At 40.7% G+C, this 24070-nt stretch overlaps 1 protein-coding gene across 1 annotated transcript in view; it reads left to right on the forward strand.

Annotated features, from left to right (window-relative positions):
• Positions 1 to 24070, forward strand: part of LOC311113690 (CSC1-like protein 2) — a 101320-nt gene that overhangs the window by 48633 nt on the left and 28617 nt on the right. The window contains exons 6-11 of the mRNA XM_084156992.1: positions 677 to 714; positions 12084 to 12226; positions 13169 to 13220; positions 13758 to 13866; positions 14032 to 14102; positions 22103 to 22183. Coding sequence (XP_084013118.1) covers positions 677 to 714; positions 12084 to 12226; positions 13169 to 13220; positions 13758 to 13866; positions 14032 to 14102; positions 22103 to 22183 — 494 coding nt within the window. The remainder of the gene's footprint in view (positions 1 to 676; positions 715 to 12083; positions 12227 to 13168; positions 13221 to 13757; positions 13867 to 14031; positions 14103 to 22102; positions 22184 to 24070) is intronic.

A 24070-nucleotide genomic window follows, 5' to 3' on the forward strand; every position in this document is an offset into this window, starting at 1 on the left:
GCCAGACACAGATTTCCACTTAAAGTGTGACTCCTGATGGAGACTCCCCACCCCTTATAGATACAGTACATATATGTTTTATCATAAGGGAGACTTATCTCCTTATCTCTCTTGACTCTTCCAACTAATGCAACACAATATCATATATGGTGATAGTTTGAAATAATATCCTTAAGGTGAAATGCCCCAGTGTGTGGAACAGACACTCATAGATGAATTGTCCTTTAGTCCAAACAACTTGTGACTGTATTACAGAAATATAAGCTAAAGCTAAACCTGTCAGTTATCCACACACCAATGTCCTTCAAGAACATTCTATGCAACTCCATACCATATCCCTGAGTAATACGTAGCACTGTAATCACCCTAGGAGGTCAATTCAAGTCCAAATTATCTCTTTCTACCTCCTAGCCTTTGAATCCCAGCTGGTAGGCTAAGGCGCTTCCTCCACTCTCCCTGTCTGTTCACTAAAACTCACATCACGTTTGGGCCACCGCTATACATCAATTTAAGTTTTTTTTTTTAAATCTCCATGTGTTGATGTAATTTCAGCTGTTATGAAAACACCTTTGGAAATGTGACTGCCGACTAATCATGTTTTCAACTGCAAATTTTGTTTTAAACTGCATATTTTTCAAATGTCAGATTTTTTTTATTGTGCATTTCTACACTGCAGGGCTTCTGTTCCTGGTTAACTGCCATCTTCAGAATAAAGTAAGTGGGTCTGTTATCAACATTCTATGTAAATACTTGATTGGGAAAAAGCTAGAGATCATGCATGTCAATGTTGCCACAAAATGTGCAACCGAATGAATAGTGCAGCTACAAGACCATCGCCAAGCAGCTTGGTGAGAAGGTGACAACAGTTGGTGCGATTATTCGCAAATGTACTCCTGAGTGGCGCAGTGGTCTAAGGCACTGCATCACAGTGCAAACTGTGCCACTAGAGATCCTGGTTCGAATCCAGGCACTGTCGCAGCCGGCCGCGACCGGGAGACCCATGGGGCGGCGCACAATTGGCCCAGCGTCGTCCAGGGTAGGGGAGGGAATGGCCGGCAGGGATGTAGCTCAGTTGATAGAGCATGGCGTTTGCAACGCCAGGGTTGTGTGTTCGATTCCCACGGGGGGCCAGTATAAGAAAATAAATTTAAAAAATGTGTTCACTAACTGTAAGTCGCTCTGGACAAGAGCGTCTGCTAAATGACTAAAAATGTTTTTTTTTAAATGTGCTAAAGACCACACCTCTGATAAGAACAAACAGTGATAAATAACTATCGCCCTATTTCAAAACATTCTTGCCTAGCAAAAATATTAGAATCCTTCATTAATTCTCAGCTATGATCTTATCTATGAAATGTATCCAGAATGTTCATCAGTCTGGATTTAGACCAGGATATAGCACCATCTCTGCTGCATCCCATGTCTGCCTGCTTGAACGCCAATAACTCAGATACACATGAAACCCAGGGAATCGATAGAACAGAAATGCACAGAAACAATATAACATTCAAAATGTGTGAACCTTTCCTTTAAAAACGACTTGACAGATCTAACACAATGTATATCTATAGTGTTCAGTTAAGTTTCCTTAATATAACAAAAGGTGTTCCGCAAGGGCTGATTCTGGGTGCAATACTTTTTACTATCTACATTAACAATATTGGTTTGCCAGTGAATAATTGTAAACTGCACCAGTATGCCGATGATACTGTTGCGTATTCTACTCCACCGTGGACCAGGCTCTAGCTGACCTACAGACTGCTTTCATTGTATTACAAAAATATACGAATTGACCTAAAATGTGTATTAAAATACGGGAAAAACAAAGGATATGTTGTTTTCTAGAGCGCTCTACAATGACTCTAAAGATGTAAGCATCTTACAAAATCTCAGCGTACAAATATCTGGGCATTTGGATAACTGAGAAGCTGAGAATAAAACTGGACTTCTATAGAAATAGGTCATGACTCTGACTTAATTGTAGAAAGCAGATCTTTCAGTCGACGTTCCTACCAGTCCTAGACTATGGTGACATCATCTACATTGTTGCAGCTGCCACTTCATTAAAGCCGTTAGATGCAGTGCACTTTGTTTTATCACAGGCAACAGGTTTTGCACTCATCACTGCATTCCCTATCATTAAGTAGGCTGGCCCTCTTTGACATTGCGTAGGTCAAAACATTTCATTCTGTTTATTTATAAAGCCCTTTTGCTAAAACTCCCGTATTACCTAACATTGTAACTAACCTATACAGTGAGGGGAAAAAAGTATTTGATCCCCTGTTGATTTTGTACGTTTGCCCACTGACAAAGAAATGATCAGCCTATAATTTTAATGGTAGGTTTATTTGAACAGTGAGAGACAGAATAACAACAAAAAAATCCAGAAAAACGCATGTAAAAAAATGTTATAAATTGATTTGCATTTTAATGAGGGAAATAAGTATTTGACCCCCCCTCAATCAGAAAGATTTCTGGCTCCCAGGTGTCTTTTATACAGGTAATGAGCTGAGATTAGGAGCACACTCTTAAAGGGAGTGCTCCTAATCTCAGTTTGCTTCTGTGGACAGGTGTCTTTTATACAGGTAACAATCAATCAATCAGATTCCAAACTCTCCACCATGGCCAAGACCAAAGAGCTCTCCAAGGATGTCAGGGACAAGATTGTAGACCTACACAAGGCTGGAATGGGCTACAAGACCATCGCCAAACAGCTTGGTGAGAAGGTGACAACAGTTGGTGCAATTATTCGCAAATGGAAGAAACACAAAAGAACTGTCAATCTCCCTCGGGTTAGAACCTCCTTCCCTCAGCCAGGGCATTGAAAATGGGTCGTGGATGGGTATTCCAGCATGACAATGACCCAAAACACACGGCCAAGGCAACAAAGGAGTGGCTCAAGAAGAAGCACATTAAGGTCCTGGAGTGGCCTAGCCAGTCTCCAGACCTTAATCCCATAGAAAATCTGTGGAGGGAGCTGAAGGTTCGAGTTGCCAAACGTCAGCCTCGAAACCTTAATTTTACATTTACGTCATTTAGCAGACGCTCTTATCCAGAGCGACTTACAGTTAGTGCATACATTATTCTTTTTTATTTTCATACTGGCCCCCCGTGGGAATCGAACCCACAACCCTGGCGTTGCAAACACCAACTGAGCTACCTCCCTGCCGGCCATTCCCTCCCCTACCCTGGACGACGCTGGGCCAATTGTGCGCCGCCCCATTGGTCTCCCGGTTGCGGCCGGCTACAGCAGAGCCTGGATTCGAACCAGGATCTCTAGTGGCACAGCTAGCACTGCGATGCAGTGCCTTAGACCACTGCTCCACTCGGGATGACTTGGAGAAGATCTGCAAAGAGGAGTGGAACAAAATCCCTCCTGAGATGTGTGCAAACCTGGTGGCCAACTACAAGAAACGTCTGACCTCTGTGATTGCCAACAAGGGTTTTGCCACCAAGTACTAAGTCATGTTTTGCAGAGGGGTCAAATACTTATTTCCCTCATTAAAATGCAAATCAATTCATAACATTTTTGACATGCGTTTTTCTGGATTTTTGTTGTTGTTATTCTGTCTCTCACTCTTCAAATAAACCTACCATTAAAATTATAGACTGATCATGTCTTTGTCAGTGGGCAAACATACAAAATCAGCAGGGGATCAAATACTTTTTCTCCTCACTGTAGAAGTATGAGTTACCATATCCTGTCGCAGAGATGACTAACTTTTGGAAATTCCTTCTGTTACTAGGTAAAACTGCTTTTAGTTTGTTCTATAAGTGATGTGCGAAGAAACTTCAGAATACCCTACAGTTGGACGCATTGGTGCCTTTCAGGCAATTCAGATTGTTGGTAGAGGTACCTCTTCACTGTGGAATGGAGTTGTTTTTTATGATTGTTTTTTGTCTTTTCAAATCAAATTGTATTTGTCACATGCGCCGAATACAACACCTTACTGTGAAATGCTTACTTACAAGCCCTTAACCAACAATGCAGTTCAAGAAATAGAGTTAAGAAAATATTTACCAAATAAACTAAAGTCAAAAAATCAAATAACATCAAAAAGTAACACAAGAAAATGTCATAACAATAACGAGGGTATATACAGGGGGTACCGGTACCGAGTCAATGTGCGGGGGTACAGGTTAGTCGAGGTAATTTGTAAAGTGACTATGCATAGATAATAAACAGCGAGTAGCAGCAGTGTAAAAACAAAGGGGGGTGGGTTCAATGTAAATAGTCTGGGTGGCCATTTGATTAATTGTTCAGCAGTCGTATGGCTTGGTGGGTAGAAGCTGTTATTGAGCCTTTTGGTCCTAGACTTGGCGCTCTGGTATCGCTTGCTGTGCGGTAGCAGAGAGAACAGTCTGACTTGTGTGGACTAGAGTCTTTGACTATTTTTTGGGCATTCGTCTGACACCGCCTAGTGTATTGGTCCTGGATGTCAGGAAGCTTGCCCCCAGTGATGTACTGGGCCGTACACACTACCCTCTGTAGCGTCTTACGGTCAGATGCTGAGCAGTTGCCATACCAGGCGGTGATGCAACCGGTCAGGATGCTCTTGATGGTGCAGCTGTAGAACTTTTTGAGGATCTGGGAACCCATGCCAAATCTTTTCAGTCTCCTGAGGGGGAAAAGGTGCTGTCGTGCCCTCTTCACAACTGTCTTGGTGTGTTTGGACCGTGATAGTTTGTTGGTGATGTGGACACCAAGGAACTTAACTCTCGACCCGCTCCACTTTGTGTTTCCTATGGTCCTTCTTTGATTGTGTAATTGCTTGGCCTTGTCATGCAGGGCTCCCTTGAAAAATAGATATTGGTATCAATGGGACTCCCTGCCTAAATAAAGGTTCAATAAAATAAAAATCCAATACTGTAATCTAATACAGTTTTTACGTTCCCCACAAACAATACATTTACTTACACCATTTTTTTAAAGAGGGTAAATGACCTTTTTTAAACAGTCCCTTGAAAACAATTTTGGGGGGTGTATCCCCTTTTGTACATTTCAGTGCACAACCGGCAATTTGGAAGGGCTGGGTTGTTAAACCATGGGGGCTATTTGAAATTCAAATTATAATGGTCTTTAACAATGCAAGTGTTAATGAATTTACCTGCAAAAAACACAGCTCAATTCCCACAGACAGTAAAAAACTGACCTGGGCAGAAAATAATTGTTTTTTGTAGTTTATTTTAAAATACCAACTTTTCAAATACTCTAGGTAGTCGAATATAGAGTTTCAAAAATAGAGTTTTCAAAGGCAATTATTTTCTTTGCTGATCAAATACAGGTCTCAGAAAAACAAATAATATTTGATCATTAACACATGGTTTGGAGGGCTCTCAGATAAGAATCTTAATATATCACCTAGAAATAAATACATGAGGGACATAGAATCATCTCAACATTAGATTAGACCACTTTTGCTATTTCTAAATGACTAACAAATATATTTTCATAATGAGTGAGACATGATGTCAAGTGTTACTGTATAACCTTAAGTTCTTATACATGTGTAGTTACTTTGATTATTACAATAGCAACATTGGTGTTACGTAGGACTTTGTAAATTGTTTTATAAGTGCATAATAGAGTAATACCATAGTTATAAAAACTCTCAGCTCATTGCTATGCAATTATCAAAGTGTTATTTAACAACATGCTAATAAAATGTTGCTCCAAAAGTAATTTGTTTTATTACACAGGCATAAGAACAGTTTAATGTTAACAAAATCTGGCTATTAAATGTCGAAAGGGGAAACAATGTAAGAACTGCCTTCTTGAATCAACTACAGCCAAGGTAGGTTGAAAATCATGTTAGTTTATATTCTGTGTAAACTGTCCCTTTAAAGATGGTTATAGTGTGTTTGAAACAAGCACACTTACCCTCAGATGGAAAAAGAGGTTCAAAATTGTTTTTGCTAAGCATCCATCTTGCTGTTTGCAATGTTTGCAAATGGCTTTGAATGTCTCTGCTGTATTTTCAGGTATCATAAAATCAATTGCAGCTTTCGACCTTTTCAGTGGCATGTTGATAGTCATACAGTAGTTGAGCGTCACAACTTGTTTATACTTATCTGTACAACTGACTTGATTATCTACACCTGGGGCAATGGACATTCAGGAGAATGTACATTTAGAGAAGTTTCAGATATAAATGTATTGTGTAGATCAAATATGATCTGCTGTCGGATAGATTGGAATAGTATAAGAAATTGTATGTGCTCTATTCATATATTTCAGTTCCAGATACAGCAGTTCCAGATACAGCCGTGCAATTAGTTGAAGGCACCCAATCCAATAGTTTTTGAAAATAAGTCACTTCCTGAGGTGTATAAAAACAGAAAAGTAGTTGCTTTCTCAGATCTGTATTCAAATAGTATAGAAAAATTAACTATTTTGGAGGATCTGTATTCAAATATTTGCAGTCACCTCCAAACAAACTATTTGTTCCTCCCAACAAAATGTTGACTTTCCACAAAGCATACAATCAATCAATCAATTTTATTTTATATAGCCCTTCTTACATCAGCTAATATCTCGAAGTGCTGTACAGAAACCCAGCCTAAAACCCCAAACAGCTAGTAATGCAGGTGTAGAAGCACGGTGGCTAGGAAAAACTCCCTAGAAAGGCGAAAACCTAGGAAGAAACCTAGAGAGGAACCAGGCTATGAGGGGTGGCCAGTCCTCTTCTGGCTGTGCCGGGTGAAGATTATAACAGAACCATGCCAAGATGTTCAAAAATGTTCATAAGTGACAAGCATGGTCAAATAATAATCAGGAATAAATCTCAGTTGGCTTTTCATAGCCGATCATTAAGAGTTGAAAACAGCAGGTCTGGGACAGGTAGGGGTTCCATAACCGCAGGCAGAACAGTTGAAACTGGAATAGCAGCAAGGCCAGGCGGACTGGGGACAGCAAGGAGTCACCACGGCCGGTTGTCCCGACGTATGGTCCTAGGGCTCAGGTCTCTCAGTTGGCTTTTCATAGCCGATCATTAAGAGTTGAAAACAGCAGGTCTGGGACAGGTAGGGGTTTCGTAACCGCAGGCAGAACAGTTGAAACTGGAATAGCAGCAAGGCCAGGCGGACTGGGGACAGCAAGGTGTCATCATGCCCGGTAGTCCTGACGTATGGTCCTAGGGCTCAGGTTCTCAGAGAGAAAGAGAGAACGAGAGAATTAGAGAGAGCATACTTAAATTCACACAGGACACTGGATAAGACAGGAGAAGTACTCCAGGTATAACCAACTAACCCCAGCCCCCCGACACATAAACTACTGCAGCATAAATACTGGAGGCTGAGACAGGAGCGGTCCGGAGACACTGTGGCCCCATCCGAAGAAACCCCCGGACAGGGCCAAACAGGAAGGATATAACCCCACCCACTCTGCCAAAGCACAGCCCCCGCACCACTAGAGGGATATCCTCAACCACCAACTTACAATCCTGAGACAAGGCCGAGTATAGCCCACAGAGGTCTCCACCACAGCACAAACCAAGGGGGGGGCGCCAACCCAGACAGGAAGATCACGTCAGTAACTCAACCCACTCAAGTGACGCACCCCTCCCAGGGACGGCATGAAAGAGCACCAGCAAGCCAGTGACTCAGCCCCTGCAACAGGGTTAGAGGCAGAGAACCCCAGTGGAGAGGGGAACCGGCCTGGCAGAGACAGCAAGGGCTGTTCGTTGCTCCAGAGGCTTTCCGTTCACCTTCACACTCCTGGGCCAGACTACACTCAATCATATGACCTACTGAAGAGATAAGTCTTCAGTAAAGACTTAAAGGTTGAGACCGAGTCTGCGTCTCTCACATGGGTAGGCAGACTGTTCCATAAAAATGGAGATCTATAGGAGAAAGCCCTGCCTCCCGCTGTTTGCTTAGAAATTCTAGGGACAATTAGGAGGCCTGCGTCTTGTGACCGTAGCGTACGTATTGGTATGTACGGCAGGACCAACTCGGAAAGATAGGTAGGAGCAAGCCCATGTAACGCTTTATAGGTTAACAGTAAAACCTTGAAATCAGCCCTTGCCTTAACAGGAAGCCAGTGTAGGGAAGCTAGCACTGGAGTAATATGATCAAATTTCTTGGTTCTAGTCAGGATTCTAGCAGCCGTATTTAGCACTAACTGAAGTTTATTTAGTGCTTTATCCGGGTAGCCGGAAAATAGAGCATTGCAGTAGTCTAACCTAGAAGTAACAAATGCATGGATTAATTTTTCTGCATCATTTTTGGACAGAAAATTTCTGATTTTTGCAATGTTACGTAGATGGAAAAAAGCTGTCCTTGAAACAGTCTTGATATGTTCGTCAAAAGAGAGATCAGGGTCAAGAGTAACGCCGAGGTCCTTCACAGTTTTATTTGAGACGACTTTACAACCATCAAGATGAATTGTCAGATTTAACAGAAGATCTCTTTGTTTCTTGGGACCTAGAACAAGCATCTCTGTTTTGTCCGAGTTTAAAAGTAAAAAGTTTTCAGCCATCCACTTCCTTATGTCTGAAACACAGGCTTCTAGCGAGGGCAATTTTGGGGCTTCACCATGTTTCATTGAAATGTACAGCTGTGTGTCATCCGCATAGCAGTGAAAGTTAACATTATGTTTTCGAATAACATCCCCAAGAGGTAAAATATATAGTGAAAACAATAGTGGTCCTAAAACGGAACCTTGAGGAACACCGAAATGTACAGTTGATTTGTCGGAGGACAAAAAAATAAAGGTAACACTAAAATAACACATCCTAGATCTGAATGAATGAAATAATCTTATTAAATACTTTTTTCTTTACATAGTTGAATGTGCTGACAACAAAATCACACACAAATTATCAATGGAAATCAAATTTTTCAACCCATGGAGGTCTGGATTTGGAGTCACCCTCAAAATTAAAGTGGAAAACCACACTACAGGCTGATCCAACTTTGATGTAATGTCCTTAAAACAAGTCAAAATGAGGCTCAGTAGTGTGTGTGGCCTCCACGTGCCTGTATGACCTCCCTATAACGCCTGGGCATGCTCCTGATGAGGTGGCGGATGGTCTCCTGAGGGATCTCCTCCCAGACCTGGACTAAAGCATCCGCCAACTCCTGGACAGTCTGTGGTGCAACGTGGTGTTGGTGGATGGAGCGAGACATGATGTCCCAGATGTGCTCAATTGGATTCAGGTCTGGGGAATGGTCGGGCCAGTCCATAGCATCAATGCCTTCCTCTTGCAGGAACTGCTGACACACACCAGCCACATGAGGTCTAGCATTGTCTTGCATTAGGAGGAACCCAGGGCCAACCGCACCAGCATATGGTCTCACAAGGGGTCTGAGGATCTCATGGTACCTAATGGCAGTCAGGCTACAGTGAGGGAAAAAAGTGTTTGATCCCCTGCTGATGTTGTACGTTTGCCCACTGACAAAGACATGATCAGTCTATAATTTTAATGGTAGGTTTATTTGAACAGTGAGAGACAGAATAACAACAACAAAAATCCAGAAAAACGCATGTCAAAAATGTTATAAATTGATTTGCATTTTAATGAGGGAAATAAGTATTTGACCCCTCCGCAAAACATGACTTAGTACTTGGTGGCAAAACCCTTGTTGGCAATCACAGAGGTCAGACGTTTCTTGTAGTTGGCCAACAGGTTTGCACACATCTCAGGAGGGATTTTGTCCCACTGCTCTTTGCAGATCTTCTCCAAGTCATTGAGGTTTCAAAGCTGACATTTGGCAACTCGAATCTTCAGCTCCCTCCACAGATTTTCTATGGGATTAAGGTCTGGAGCCTGGCTAGGCCACTCCAGGACCTTAATGTGCTTCTTCTTGAGCCACTCCTTTGTTGCCTTGGCCGTGTGTTTTGGGTCATTGTCATGCTGGAATACCCATCCACGACCCATTTTCAATGCCCTGGCTGAGGGAAGGAGGTTCTCACCCAAGATTTGAGAGTACATGGCCCGTCCATCGTCCCTTTGATGTGGTGAAGTTGTCCTGTCCCCTTAGCAGAAAAACACCCCCAAAGCATAATGTTTCCACCTCAATGTTTGACGGTGGGGATGGTGTTCTTGGGGTCATAGGCAGCATTCCTCCTCCTCCAAACACGGCGAGTTGAGTTGATGCCAAAGAGCTCCATTTTGGTCTCATCTGACCACAACACTTTCACCCAGTTCTCCTCTGAATCATTCAGATGTTCATTAGCAAACTTCAGACGGGCCAGTATATGTGCTTTCTTGAGCAGAGGGACCTTGCGGGCGCTGCAGGATTTCAGTCCTTCACGGCGTAGTGTGTTACCAATAGTTTTCTTGGTGACTATGGTCCCAGGTGCCTTGAGATCATTGACAAGATCCACCCGTGTAGTTCTGGGCTGATTCCTCACCGTTGTCATGATCATTGCAACTCCACGAGGTGAGATCTTGCATGGAGCCCCAGGCCGAGGGAGATTGACAGGTCTTTTGTGTTTCTTCCATTTATGAATAATCGCACCAACTGTTGTCACCTTCTCACCAAGCTGCTTGGCGATGGTCTTGTAGCCCATTCCAGCCTTGTGTAGGTCTACAATCTTGTCCCTGACATCCTTGGAGAGCTCTTTGGTCTTGGCCATGGTGGAGAGTTTGGAATCTGATTGATTGATTGCTTCTGTGGACAGGTGTCTTTTATACAGGTAACAAGCTGAGATTAGGAGCACTCCCTTTTAGAGTGTGCTCCTAATCTCAGCTCGTTACCTGTATAAAAGACACCTGGGAGCCAGAAATCTTTCTGATTGAGAGGTGGTCAAATACTTATTTCCCTCATTAAAATGCAAATCAATTTATAACATTTTTGACATGCGTTTTTCTGGATTTTTGTTGTTATTATTCTGTCTCTCACTGTTCAAATAAACCTACCATTAAAAATATAGACTGATCATTTCTTTTTCAGTGGGCAAACGTACAAAATCAGCAGGGGATCAATTACTTTTTTCCCTCACTGTACCTCTGGCGAGCACATGGAGGGCTGTGTGGCCCCCCAAAGAAATGCCACCCCACACCATGACTGACCCACCGCCAAACCGGTCATGCTGGAGGATGTTGCAGGCAGCAGAACGTTCTCGACGGCGTCTCCAGACTCTGTCACGTCTGACACATGTGCTCAGTGTGAACCTGCTTTCATCTGTGAAGAGCACAGGGCGCCAGTGGTGAATTTGCCAATCTTGGTGTTCTCTGGCAAATGCCAAACATCCTGCACAGTGTTGGGCTGTAAGCACAACCCCCACCTGTGGACATCGGGCCCTTCATACCACCCTCATGTTTCTTACCATTTGAGCAGACACATGCACATTTGTGGCCTGCTGGAGGTTATTTTGCAGGGCTCTGGCAGTGCTCCTCCTGCTCCTCCTTGCACAAAGGCGGAGGTAGCAGTCCTGCTGCTGGGTTGTTGCCCTCCTACGGTCTCCTCCACGTCTCCTGATGTACTGGCCTGTCTCCTGGTAGCGCCTCCATGCTCTGGATACTACGCTGACAGACACAGCAAACCTTCTTGCCACAGCTCGCATTGATGTGCCATCCTGGACGAGCTGCACTACCTGAGCCACTTGTGTGGGTTGTAGACGCCGTCTCATGCTACCACTAGAGTGAAAGCACCGCCAGCATTCAAAAGTGACCAAAACATCAGCCAGGAAGCATAGGAACTGAGAAGTGGTCTGTGGTCACCACCTGCAAAACCAGTCATTTATTGGGGGTGTCTTGCTAATTGCCTATAATTTCCACCTGTTGTCTATTCCATTTGCACAACAGCATGTGAAATTTATTGTCAATCAGTGTTGCTTCCTAAGTGGACAGTTTGATTTCACAGAAGTGTAATTGACTTGGAGTTACATTGTGTTGTTTAAGTGTTCCCTTCATTTTTCTGAGCAGTGTAGTTAAATCTAGTTATACCAGGTCTGCACATGACTTGCTCTCAGTCTGGGCTTTTGGTGGTTTAAAATGAAAAAACATGTAACCCCTACCCCTTTAACCAAAAATAAGGTCAAAAAGTTAAAAAAAGAAGGTTCTTGTCTCTGTGTAAATGGGGCTCAACTTATACTCCAAAAGTTAACCCACTTCTCCTGCCCTTACCCCACCTAGGGACGAGGAGATCCGGGAGAAGTGTGGTGAGGACGCCGTGCATTACCTTTCCTTCCAGCGCCACATCATCGGCCAGCTGGTGGTTGTTGGGGTTCTGTCTGTGGGCATCGTCCTGCCAGTCAACTTTTCTGGAGACCTTTTGGGTGAGTGTGCCAGATTTCCCTTCATTTCTATTAATGAGATGTACCTCCTTGTTTAGCTTATAAATCCCTTATTAATGAGATCACCTTAAGCTAAAGACACACACATTTTTTGTTGTCATGTGAGACTTTGTATATAAATGATGTGACTTCAAATTCTTTTTTTTTTTACAATGGAACAATATGAAGGAAGTCGTATTCCATCATATTTGCACATAGAAGTAGCATATCTGCTCTCCATTGTACAGTTAGTTTACAAAATCTCCTATGACAACAAAAACACATGGATCAATGAGTCCTTGTTTTGGGGTTATGATATGCCAAAATGGACATTCTAGACGATTCTGTGCTTCCAACTTTGTGGCAACAGTTTGGGGAAGACCCTTTCCTGTTTCATCATGACAATGCCCCAGTGCACAAAGCGAGGTCCATACAGAAATGGTTTGTTGAAATCGGTGTGGAAGAACTTTACTGGCCTGCACAGAGCCCTGACCTCAACCTCATCGAACACCTTTGGGATGAATTGGAACGCCGACTGCCAGCCAGGCCTAATCGCCCAACATCAGTGTCCATCCTCACTAATGCTTTTGTAGCTGAATGGAAGCAAGTCCCCGCAGCAATGTTCCAACGTCTAGTGGAAAGACTTCCCAGAAGAGGGGAGGCTGTTATAGCAGCAAAGGGGGACCAACTCCATGCTAATGTCCATTTTGGAATGAGATATTCGACAAGCAGGTGTCCGCATACTTTTGGTCATGTAGTGTATCTCAGCTGTTAGGTTGTATTCTTCTGCAGACTACTTTATCTACGTTGACTATCATAGCTAAATTGCTACAAGAAAGTATTATTTAAATTGACCAACAGATAACTAAATACAGATAATATAAATACTTAAATGGAAATGTCACAAGAAAATGTCTATATACAGTGTTTTCTTTTTGTCACCAGAAAATAATGCATACAGCTTTGGGCGGACCACTATAGCAAACCTGAAGTCTGGGTTGGTACATTTTTTATAACACGCTTTTGTTATTTTGTTGGTTATTAAACCAATGGCATTAATTGAACAGAAAGAATGATGGTAGTTACGGAAAATCCCAGCAGGCAAAACTGGTTGCAATGACTTTATTGTTAAGTATTTTGGTAAATCATGATCAGATGATTGGTTGTAATGTTTTAAATATTTTAAACAACCAGCAAAAAAAGTACTTATTGGTTGTCATCTGCTTATCTGACCAGATAACAACCACAATATACTGTCTTTCCTTGACGTCTTAATGACATCATGAAAAATACATCTTCATGTTGTTGTAGTCTGACCTTCCCTGTAACTATTCCCCAGGTCATTGCTGTAAATGAGAATGTGTCAACTTACCTGGTAAAATAAGGGTAAAATAAATAAACAGAAAAACAGTTTACAACTAGACAATTATATCAATATGACATTCCAACCCAAATGTTTGCCCACTAGGATGTGTAGGTCCACAGTTATCAAGTGTTATTGTTGACTTATCAAATCTCTTCTGCGTTTTCTCAGGACTAACCTCTTGTGGCTCCACACTTTGTTTGCGTTCATATACCTGCTTCTGACTGTGTACAGCATGAGACGACACACGTCCAAGATGCATTACAAGGAGGACGACCTGGTAAAGTTGATTTTATTTTATTTATCCAGCTTAGACAAATTCAGATGAATGCAATGTCCCTTAATCAGTGGGCTACTATAGGAACATTTTGAATGTAATAGTTCTGATGTACAGTAAAAAAAGAAATTTTAGCAGTCATAAATCAAGGCATATGCTCTTTTTCAGGTGAAACGCACTTTATTTATCAATGGGATCTCCAAATATGCCGAAGAGGTCCACATAAAACAACACTTTGAGTAAGCGTTTCTCTGGTTTCATTTATTGTCAGGCATCAGCAAGGCATTGGCTTGCACCTTCATGTGTGGTACATTATACAGTGGGGTCCGAATTTATTGACATCATTGATAAAGATGAGAAATAATGACTGTATAAAATAAATAATTCAAATACTGAGCTATATTGTGTGCAAAAAAGGGGAAATTATATTATTTTATATGAATAAAATTGCTCAGAGAAAGAGATTTTCTTTAACAAGTAACATTTTCTTTCTCAGAAAGTTAGGGGTGAAAATGATTGACACCACTAAAGACTTATAAATAAAGTAGTCAAAAGTTTAGTATTTGGTCCCATATTCCTAGCATGCTGTGACTACATCAAGCTTGTGATCCTACAAACTTTTTGGATGCATTTGCAGTTCCTTTTGGTTGTGTTTCAGATTATGTTGTGCCCAATGTAAATGAATGGTACAGTTGAAGTCGGAAGTTTACATACACTTAGGTTGGAGTCATTCAAACTTGTGTTTCAACCACTCCACACATTTATTTTTAACAAACTATAGTTTTGGCAAGTCGGTTAGGACATCTACTTTGTGCATGACACAAGGAATATTTCCAACAATTGTTTACAGACAGATTATTTAACTTATAATTCACTGTATCACAATTCCAGTGGGTCAGAAGTTTACATACACTAAATTGACTGTGCCTTTTAAACAGCTTGGAAAATTCCAGAAAATGATATCATGGCTTTAGAAGCTTCTGATAGGCTAATTGACATCATTTGAGTCAATTTGAGGTGTACCTGTAGATTTATTTCAAGGCCTACCTTCAAACTCAGTGCCCTTTGCTTGACATCATGGGAAAATCAAAAGAAATCAGCCAAGACCTCAGAAAGATAATTGTAGACCTCCACAAGTCTGGTTCATCCTTGGGAGCAATTTCCAAATGCCTGAAGGTACCACGTTCATCTGTACAAACAATAGTACGCAAGTATAAACACCATGGGACCACGCAGCCGTCATACCGCTCAGGAAAGAGACGCGTTCTGTCTCCTAGAGATGAACGTACTTTGGTGTGAAAAGTGCAAATCAATTCCAGAACAACAGCAAAGGACCTTGTGAAGATGCTGGAGGAAACGGGTACAAAAGTATCTATATCCATAGTAAAACGAGTCCCATATTGACATAACCTGAAAGGCCGCTCAGCAAGGAAGAAGCCACTGCTCCAAAACGGCCATAAAAAAGCCAGACTACGGTTTGCAACTGCACATTGGGACAAAGATCATACTTTTTGGAGAAATTTCCTCTGGTTTGATGAAACTAAAATAGAACTGTTTGGCCATAATGACCATCATTATGTTTGGAGGAGAAAGGGGATGGCTTGCAAGCCGAAGAACACCATCCCAACCGTGAAGCACGGGGGTGGCAGCATCATGCTGTGGGGGTGCTTTGCTGCAGGAGGGACTGGTGCACTTCACAAAATAGATGGCATCATGAGGAAGGAAAATTATGAGGATATATTGAAGCAACATCTCAAGACATCAGTCAGGAAGTTAAAGCTTGGTCGCAAATGGGTCTTCCAAATGGACAATGACCCCAAGCATACTTCCAAAGTTGTGGCAAAATGGCTTAAGGACAACAAAGTCAAGGTATTGGAGTGGCCATCACAAAGCCCTGACCTCAATCCTATAGAACATTTGTGGGCAGAACTGAAAAAGTGTGTGCGAGCAAGGAGGCCTACAAACCTGACTCAGTTACCAGCTCTGTCAGGAGGAATGAGCCAAAATTCACCCAACTTATTGTGGGAAGCTTGTGGAAGGCTACCCGACACGTTTGACCCTAGTTAAACAATTTAAAGGCAATGCTACCAAATACCAATTGAGTGTATGTAAACTTCTGACCCACTGGGAATGTGAAAGAAAGAAAGAAAAGCTGAAATAAATCATTCTCTCTACTATTATTCTGACATTTCACATTCTTAAAATAAAGTGGTGATCCTAACTGACCTAAGCCAGGGAATTTTTACTAGGATTAAATGTAAGGAATTGTGAAAAACTGAGTTTAAATGTATTGGCTAAGGTGTATGTAAACTTCCGACTTCAACTGTAAGTAATGTATTGTCATTTTGGAGTCACTTTTATTGTAAATAAGAATAGAATAATGTCTAAACATATGTTTCTAAACATGTCCAATAACAGGGGAGGTTAGCATGTCTTGTGGGTATGATTTCTCACTCATCATTATTCACGATTAATTCAGGATTATCTGTAATCATGGGAGCTTCCACATTAATGTAGAAGTGTTTAGAAAAATATTATATTGTTATTTACAATAAGTGACTCCAAAATGACACCGTACATTGTTTACCATTAATTTATAATGGGCTAAAATAATCTTAAACACAACCAAAATGAACTGTAAATGCATCCAACAAGTTTGTAGAGTCAAATGCTTGATGTAGTCATTTCATGCTAGGAATAAGGGAACAAATACTACACTTTTTAATACTTTATTTATAAGAATATTTATGGGTGTCAATCATTTTGACCCTTTACCTTTTTGAGAGAAAAAATATTACTTGTTAAACAGAATATCTTTCTCTGAGCAATTGTATTGTTACAAAACAAAAACGTATTGTTGTCTATCAACAATGACAAGCCACCAGGGTCTGACAACTTGGATGGAAAATTACTGAGGATAATAGCGGAAGGTATTGCCACTCCTATTTGCCATAACTTCAGTCTAAGCCTACTTGAAAGTGTGTGCCTTCAGGCCAGGAGGGAAGCAAAAGCAATTCCGCTACCTAAGAATAGTCAACCCCCCTTTACTGGCTCAAATAGCCGACCCATCAGCCTGTTACCAACCTTTAGTAAACTTTTGGAAAAAATTGTGTTTGACCAGATACAATGCTATTTTACTGTAAACAAATTTACCACAGACTTATAGGGAAGGACATTCAACAAGTACGGCACTTACACAAATGACTGATGATTGGCTGAGAGAAATGTATGATAAAGAGATTGTGGGAGCTGTTTTGTTAGACTTCAGTACGGCTTTTGACATTATCGATCATAGTCTTTTATGGCTTTACACCCCTGATATATTGTGGAGAAATAACCTGTCTAACAAAACACAGAGGGTGTTTTTTAATGGAAGCCTCTCCAACATAATCCTGGTAGAATCAGGAATTCCCTAGGGCAGCTGTCTAGGCCCCTTACTTTACTAATGACATACCACTGGCCTTGAGTAAAGCCAGTGTGTCTATGTATGCGGAAGAATCAAAACTATACACGTCAGCTACTACAGCGAGTGAAATGACTGCAACACTTAACAAGCTGCAGTTAGTTTCAGAATGGGTGGCAAGGAATAAGTTAGTCCTAAATATTTTTAAAATGAAAATACATTTATTTGGGACAAATCATTCACTAAACCATGAACCTCAAATAAATCTTGTAATAAATCATGTTTAAATTGAGCAAGTTGAGGTGACTAAACTGCTGTAGTATCCCTGGATTGTAAACTGTCATGGTCAAAACATGTTGATACAACAGTAGCTAAGATGGGGAGAAGTCTGTCCATAATAAAGCGCTACTCTGTCTTTTTAACAACACTATCAACAAGGCAGGTCCTACAGGCTCTATTTTTGTCGCACCGGGACTACTGTTCAGTTGTGTGGTCAGGTGCCACAAAGAGAGTCCTAAGAAAATTACAATTGGCTTAGAACAGGGCAGCACGGCTAGCCCTTAAATGTACACGGAGGGCTAACATTAATGATATACATGTAAATCTCTCATGGCTCAAAGTGGAAGAGAGATTTGACTTCATCACTACTTGTTTTTGTAAGAAGTGTTGTCATGCTGAATGCACAGAGGTGTCTGTTTAAACTACTAGCACACAGCTCGGACACCCATGCATACCCCACAAGACATGCCACCAAAGGTCTCTTCACAATCCCCAAGTCAAGAACAGACTATGGGAGGCGCGCAGTACTACATAGAGCCATGGCTACATGGAACTCTATTCCACATCAGGTAACGGATGCAAGCAGTAGAATCAGATTTTTAAAAAACAGATTAAAATACACCTTATGGACAGCAGGGACTGTGAAGACACACACACACCCACACACAGGCACATACACATAAGACACACACTCTACACACACATACACATGGATGTTGTATTGTAAATATGTGATAGTGGAGTAGTGGCCTGAGGGAACAAACTAAATGTATTGGGTAAAGTGTTATGAAATTTAATATTTTAAATTGTATATAACTGCCTTAACTTTGCTGGACCCCAGGAAGAGTAGCTGGTGCCTTGGCAGCAGCTAATGGGGATCCTTAATAATTGTTTTAGCATAATATATAGCTCAGTATTTGATTTGTTTTAGATTTTATACAGTCATTATTGCTCATCTTTATCAAGGGTGTCAATTTCGGACTCCACTGTATGTGCCTTCAGAAAGTATTCATACCCCTTGACTTATTCCACATTTTGTTGTGTTAGTCTGAATTCCAAATGGATTAAAAATATTATAATCTCACTCATCCACACACAATACCCCATAATGACAAAGTGAGAACATGTTTTTAGAAAGTTTTGCAAATGTATTGAAAATGAAATACAGAAATATCTAATTGACATAAGTATTCACACCCATTTGCTAGGGCACTCCAAATTGAGCTCAGGTGCATCCAATTTCCTTAGTCATCCTTGAGCTGTTACTACAACCTGATTGGTGTCCACCTGTGGCCGATTCAATTGTTTGGACATAATTCAGAAAGAAACACTCCTGTTTATATAAGGTCCCAAGGAACTGCCCGTAGATATCCGAGATTGAATTGTGATGAGGTGTACAGTATATCTGGGGAAGGTGTCGTGGAAATTCACCACTAAGGACTCAAAGTCAAAGTTAATCAACATATCTTTATTATCACGGCCGGAGAGGTTACAACAAACGTAATACTCAAAGTACAAGTCTGTCAGAAGCTCTGAAGGGATGCTCTGCCTTCAGCACTCTTTATACTCATGCACAAACTAGGCGTCTCTGCTCTCAGGGTGCAATAGGCTGATCATGACCTTGCACGCACAGTTTCTAGGCGTTGGGCCAAAGTAACAGTGTGTTTCCTTCTTTCTGATCTTCAATCAGTCCCTTCCCTGAGAGCAGTCACAGAACATCCTAACACAATAACAAGAAACAATACGCTACATGTAGTCGCGCATTTGCAGAGACACAAAGGACACTAAAAATGTCCACTACAAAAGATACAAAACCATTTCTAGATTGTTGAACGTTTCCAAGAGCACAGTGGCCTCCATTGGTAAATTGAAAAAATATGGAACTACCCAGCTGGTTGTCCATAAGCATAAGGCAAAATATTCTGTGGTCTGATGAGACCAAAATTGAACTATGTCTGGAGAAAACCTGGCACAGCTAATCACCTGTCTAACACCATCCCTACTGTGAAGCATGGTGGTGGCAGCAGCATGTTATAGGGATGCTTTTCAGCGGCAGGGACTGGGAGACTGGTAAGGATAGAGGGAACAATGAATGGAACCAAATACAGGCAAATCCTTGATGAGAACCTGTTTCACAGTGCAAACGACCTTAAACTGGTGCAAAGATTTACGTTCCAACAGGACAATGACCCCAAGCATACAGCCAAAGCAATGCTGGAATGGCTTTTGAACAAGAATGTGAAAGTCCTTGAGTGGCCCAGGCGAAGCCTAGACTTGAATACTATTGAAAATCTGTGGAAATACTTGAAGATTACTGTTCAATGTCGCTCCCCATCTAATTCAACAGAGCTTGAGAAAATCTACAAGGAAGAATGGAAGAAAATCCCCAAATCCAGATGTACAAAGCTGATACAAGACAACTCAAAGCTGTAATCACGGCCAAAGGTGCTTCTACAAAGTATTGACTCAGGGGTGTGAATACTTACAGTACCAGTCAAAAGTTTGGACTCACCTACTCAAGAACTTTGAAAGTTTCTTCAAGTGCAGTTGCAAAAATCATCAAGTGCTATGATGAAACTGTCTCTCATGAGGACCGCCACTGGAAAGGAAGATTGCTGCAAAGAAACCACTTATAAAGGATGCCAATAAGAAGAGACTTGCTTGGGCCGAAACACGAGCAATGGACATTAGACCAGTGGAAATCTGTCCTTTGGTCAGATGAGTCCAAATTTGAGATTTTTGGTTCCAACCGCTGTGTCTTTGTGAGACACAGAGTAGGTGAACGGATGATCTCTGCAAGTGTGGTTCCCACAGGGAAGATTGGAGGAGGAGGTGTGATGGGGGGGGGGGGGGGGTCAGTGATTTATTAATTAATTAATAATTAATACGCCATCCCATCTTGTTTGGGCTTAGTGGGACTATCATTTGTTTTTTCAACAGGATAGTGACCCAACACACCTCCAGGCTGTGTAAGGACTATTTGACCAAGAAGGAGAGTGATGGAGTGCTGCATCAGATGACCTGGCCTCCACAATCACCCAACCTCAACCCAATTGAGATTGTTTGGGATGAGTTGGACCGCAGCGTGAAGGAAAAGCAGCCAACAAGTGCTCAGCATATGTGGGAACTCCTTCAAGATTGTTGGAAAAGCATTCCAGGTGAAGCTGGTTGAGAGAATGCCAAGAGTGTGCAAAGCTGTCATTAAGGCAAAGGGTGGCTACTTTGAAGACTCTCAAATAAAAAATGTATTTTGATTTGTTTAACACTTTTTTGGTTACTACATGATTCCATATGTATTATTTCATATTTTTGATGTCTTCACTGTTATTCTAAAATGAAGAAAATAGTAAAAAAATAAAGAAAAACACTTGAATGAGTAGGTGTGTCCAAACTTTTGACTGGTACTGTATTTCTTTTTCAATACATTTACAAACATTTCTAAAAACATGTTTTCACTTTGTCATTATGGGTTATTGTGTATAGATAGATGGGTGAGAAAATACATCTATTTAATCCATTTTTTATTCTGTTAGTAACACAACAAAATGTGGAATAAGCCAAGAGGTATGAATACTTTCTGAAGGCACTGTATGTGGGAAGTGAGTTAAGATGAGTGGTGTAAAGTACTTAAGTAAAATACTTTAAAGTACTACTTAGTGGTTTTTTGGGGTATATGTACTTTACTATTTTATATTTTTTACAACTTTTACTCCACTACATTCTTAAAGAAAATAATGTACTTTTTGCTCCATACATTTTCCCTGACGCCATTGAATGCTTAGCAAGACAGGAAAATTGTATAATTCACACACTTATCAAGAGAACATCCCTGGTTATCCCTACGTTTCTGAACTGGCGGACTCACTAAACACACATGCTTCATTTGTAAATGATGTCTGAGTGTTGGAGTGTTCCCCTGGCTATCCGTACATTTAAAAAACAAGAAAATCGTGCCGTCTGGTTTGCTTAATATATTTTTTTTTAAATGATTTATACTTTTACTTTTGATACTTACGTATATTTTAGCAGTTACATTTACTTTTGATAATTAAGTATATTTAAAACCAAATATTTTTAGACTTTTACACAAGTGGTAATTTGCTTGGTGACTTTCACTTTTACTTGAGTCATTTTCTATTAAGGAATCTTTACTTTTACTCAAGTATGATCATTGGGTACTTTTTCCACCACTGGTTAAGATTGCATTGTCAGCATATTGTACCAGTCAATCTCCTGTTCTGGATTAAACCCAAGCACATTGGAATACAGGCACAGCTGTTTTAGGCCCAGTCAAAATAGAACTCTGACAGTGAATGATTGTGTAAGTTCCCCCGTTTACCTTGAAGACACCACGAATGAAATTGTTCCCCATCTGAATTATAATTTAGAAATGTTCAAATGAAATGTAAAACCAAGGTGACTCACTGATAGACACATGTTAGTGTACTAATATTGGAGGTGTAGCTCAACTTATCCTATATACTGAACTTCGGTATATATTCGGTACAATTTTTTATGGTAATTGTTCTGTTTTGTTTTCTCGCCATTGTCACACAGACAAGCCTATGAGAACTGCATTGTTCTGGATGCTCGAATCTGCTACAACGTAGCCAAACTCATGTCCCTGAATGCTGAGAGGTGAGACCTTTTACCTGCTGTTCACCAATTGTGTTCAATCTCACTTTCCTTTAGAATGCTTCATCACAATTTCAGCCCCCAACATATCCAACCCCCTCTACATAAAATGGCAGTGCTTGACAAAATGGTACAGATTTAGGATTGCAGGTGCAGTCTCCGAAGTGACTCTTTACACTGTATGCGAAGATTTCCTTTGTGTTGTCTTAAGAATTTAGCCTTGTCTGTGTTGCTCTCCACATCCCTCATTCTATCACACCTCTGTGAAACAGGTTCCGTTGTCTTTATATCCTGTGGGTCTGATATCTGATTGGAAGTTAACTCAACAGTAATGCTATTGGTCAACAACTCAGATTTTGAATCCAAACAAGTCAGATTCTTATAAAAAGCTCTTAGATTCATTGTCTCTTTCTCTTTGTTCCTGACCTGCGTTGGTGAAATATACACTGTCTTTCTGTCTCTGTCTCCCCCAAGAGCTACGGGACATGGCACAAGTCATGACTTCTCTCTCATTCCCTGTCTGATCATGCCTAGAATAATGTCTTGTAACTTAAGCTTATGCCTTGTATAATTGAATCATTTATTTTATAATGATATTACATATTTTTGCCTTTGACAACTGAGACCTTTCTTGATAGCCTATTACTGTAACTCAACTATAGTTTCTTGCATTTTGCTAAATAATCTTTATGGAGTCAGAAAAACATTTAAATAGGCTAATTACATAGTCTTATCACGGGTCATGTGAGGTATATATTATCTAGCCTATATGATAAATATTACTTTACTACAGGATTTTAATTTGATCACACTTTTGTTGCTGAGATTTGGCTGTGCTGCAATGCAGATGAGTGATTTACATAAATTCACTGAAAACCCGCACTAACACATGGTTATATTATCCGTATTCCACTTTACACGTAGCCTCATTTTGACCAGCGATCAAGCAACACGATGGACTAAACGTTAAAATCCTGTTTCTGCAGGATTATTTTGCTGCGACAATACAGGTCTAATTAAGATCCTACATCTGTAGTTACTGTAGAAGAACTCCAGGTGGAATTTATTCCTGCCTTTTTGAAGGAGACAAAAAGCACCCAAAAGCAGAAAATTGTTGACCAGACGTAGAGAGATTACATTAATTAAATGCATTACCTACTCACGCTCAACAAATGGGTCAAGGCAAGTGTAAGGTCCATAAAATAGTGTTTGAATTGTATATGGAGACGCAGGGTTGGGGGAGTAACTACATAATAATAATAATAATAATATGCCATTTAGCAGACGCTTTAATCCAAAGCGACTTACAGTCATGTGTGCATACATTTTTACGTATGGGACATGAGGAATAACTAAACCTTAACCCTTACTTTAACCATTCGGAGTTAATGCCTAAACTTAGATTACTTTACTGAGTTTGGGTAATCCAAAAATTACATTACTAATTATCATTTTGGATAGGTAACTGTAACAGATTACATTTAGAAAGTAACTGTTACATGTTTACTTCTTGGATTACATTTAAATGCAGAAAGGATGATTTGCGAAAAAATACATTAACTCCTTTCTGTTTTCTCAATGACATTCAATTCAGCATTGGAAAAAATTAACGCAAGTGTAAGTTTGTTCCACACGAGCGAGTCTGACCAGAAGTCCGAGACCACTATGATGACACACCAAATGTGTTTGATGGATCCTTTTTGTCTTCTAATGCCTCTTCAAGGAATAATCCACTCAAACTACATTTGGGTATTTTCTTCATTAGTTCACTGTTAATACAGTGATGTGGCAAGTTACACTTTGCTTCTTGAAAATCCTATATCTTGAACAGGTAGTTCACCCGTGATACAAGTCAGTAATCAACATCCATCCATGTCTGAGGACGTCGGG

Source organism: Coregonus lavaretus, assembly GCF_964263955.1.
Source record: "Coregonus lavaretus genome assembly, chromosome: 40".
Taxonomy (NCBI): Eukaryota; Metazoa; Chordata; class Actinopteri; order Salmoniformes; family Salmonidae; genus Coregonus; species Coregonus lavaretus.